This window comes from Sinocyclocheilus grahami, unplaced genomic scaffold (assembly GCF_001515645.1).
Source record: "Sinocyclocheilus grahami isolate Dianchi unplaced genomic scaffold, SAMN03320097.WGS_v1.1 scaffold1552.1, whole genome shotgun sequence".
NCBI lineage: Eukaryota > Metazoa > Chordata > Actinopteri > Cypriniformes > Cyprinidae > Sinocyclocheilus > Sinocyclocheilus grahami.
In genome coordinates, this window is record NW_015506731.1 from 181,199 (window position 1) to 183,864 (window position 2,666).

Consider the following 2,666-nt stretch of genomic DNA (forward strand, 5'->3'; position numbering starts at 1 on the left):
TGTATATACTGTATTCTATATATAGTACCAGTCAAATGTTTGGACACACGAATGGGAAAGTGTCCAAACTTTTGACTGGTACTGTACTATAATATACACAAAGAATATCGGCCGATATATCGATATCGGCCTTTTTACTCCCTAATATCGGTATCATATCGGCCCCAAAAAGCCCATATCGGTCGGACTCTAATCTGTACACAATTCCTGGAAGCTGAAAACATCCCAGTTCTTGCATGGCCAGCATACTCACCGGACATGTCACCCATTGAGCATGTTTGGGATGCTCTGGATCGGCGTATACGACAGCGTGTTCCAGTTCCTGCCAATATCCAGCAACTTCACACAGCCATTGAAGAGGAGTGGACCAATATTCCACAGGCCACAATCAACAACCTGATCAACTCTATGCGAAAGAGATGTGTTGCACTGTGTGAGGCAAATGGTGGTCACACCAAATACTGACTGGTTTTTGGACCCCCCCATACAGTAAAACTGCACATTTTAGAGTGGCCTTTTATTGTGGCCAGCCTAAGGCACACCAATAATCATGCTGTCTAATCAGCATCTTGATATGCCACACCTTTGAGGTGGATGGATTATCTCGGCAAAGGAGAAGTGCTCACTAACACAGATTTAGACAAATTTGTGAACAATATTTGAGAGAAATAGGCCTTTTGTGTACATAGAAAAAGTCTTAGATCTTTTAGTTCAGCTCATGACAAATGGGGGCAAAAACAAAAGCGTTTATAATTTTGTTCAGTGTAGATAGATAGATAGATAGATAGATAGATAGATAGATAGATGCACAGTGTCATTCACACAAATACTAAACATCATGGTAACACACATGATACTGAAATAGTGCAATAAATGTTATTTTAACAACATTAGATGTAAGATAAAACCCTAACGTACGCAACTGATAAGAACAAAAATAAGAAGAAACAGTTATTTCAGTAAAAAGAAAACATCAAATGTCATGCAGGGAATTCTGGGAATGTCAATTTACGATTTTTTCACTGTAAATTATACAATTACTATCTTTTTCACTTCCACAAACCGCAGCTTTAACAGTGTTTTACTGTAAAATTACATTAAATGTAATTATGCAGTTATTCACTGTATATAGTAAACTTACTGTTAACCAGGTTTTTACTGTAGCATTTTACAGTCTTTTACTGTTAAAATCACAATCATTTTTTACAGTTAGACAGTCAGACAGACAGATAGATAGATAGATAGATAGATAGATAGATAGGTAGATAGATAGATGAAACCGCATAATCCCCCTAGAGCCTTGCGCTCAGAAAATTATAAACTTCTGGTAGTGCCTACAGGACAAACTGTCATCAGAAAGGCGATCAAGCTTTTGCAGTAAAGGGGCCGAGACTGTGGAATAAGTTGCCTCTACATATTAAGTCTGCTAAATCTTTGTCAATGTTTTCGAATCTGCTGAAAGCTCATTTGATGGTGGCAGCCACAGTCGATCTTTACAGTATGTGGTATATGTGTGTGTATGTGGTACAGGCTGTAATATGTGTGGCATATGTCATTTTCTGACTTGCCAATATGTGTAAATGGATTTTCTTTACTTTTCTTTTTTTCTTAGCCTTTTATTGTAAAGCACTGTGGTTAACGCTGTTTTTTATTTTTTAGTAGTGCTATATAAATTAATAAACCAAACCAAACCATGATAGATAGATAGATAGATAGATAGATAGATAGATAGATAGATAGATAGATAGATAGATAGCTCATCAATAAATCATGTTGCATGTCTTTGACTGCAAATGAAGTGATTCCTGAGAGGCAGACGGCAGACTGCAGGAATGATGTGTTGGTACAGTACGAGATTAAAATGACAGATCAGAAGGCAGGAAAGGCCTGATAATCGCATATATAACTGATTAGATAGACTAAACAGCATATGCTTTTAAGAATATTCAGATTTTAAATAGCATTTCTGTTGCCAGAAATGTGATTTCTTAATTTCAGTATTCCGCTATTTCGTTATCCATTTGAACTCACCTTGAGAATTGTCAGAGGTTGTGCTAAAGTCGGGCACGACGCCTGATCTGTCCGCTTCATTATCAGACATCTGCGATTCTTTCATCTGTGTTTCAACAGAGCTGAGCTTCCTCCGAGCAAATGCGGCCATGTAGCTGGGATCAGACAGGGATGGGGTGGTGGGCTCCGTTGTTGGTGGTTTAATGGTGGCTGCTGGTGCGGCGACATTTATCGGTTTTCTGACGGACGCGATCGTGGGCGCTGGTGTTAATGCGACAGTACCGAGCCGGTACCCTGGAACCCCGTTCGCGCTCGTATTAGGATGCTCTTCGGCGATTGAAGGAGATTTCCTTATTACTAAAGGCAGCGCATCGTAGGAATGAACCGCCTCGGATAACCCCATGCACACAAACACGATGAATGGGAAAGCCGGGGATGTAAACATCATTAAGGCAAGCCACCACATGATAATAATCTCAACGCTCCATGAAAACCTCCACGAGACGGACTTCGCAAGGCCCCCGTCCTCCGATTTCCATCGGGTTATTCCAAACCAGGTGGTTTCCAAGCCGCCCCGATGTAGCCTACTCCACCATATCCGAGAGAGACCCCCTTTTTGTCAATGGCTCTGAACCGACTGCAAGGTGTTTGATCCG

General features: G+C 40.5%; 1 protein-coding gene across 1 annotated transcript in view; it reads right to left on the reverse strand.

Moving 5' to 3' along the window:
- LOC107571139 (multiple epidermal growth factor-like domains protein 9) overlaps positions 1–2,666 on the reverse strand; it is a 25,380-nt gene extending 22,714 nt beyond the window's left edge. Inside the window, exon 1 of the mRNA XM_016257424.1 lies at positions 2,032–2,666. Within this exon, the coding sequence (XP_016112910.1) occupies positions 2,032–2,476 (445 nt within the window). The 5' untranslated portion in view covers positions 2,477–2,666. The remainder of the gene's footprint in view (positions 1–2,031) is intronic.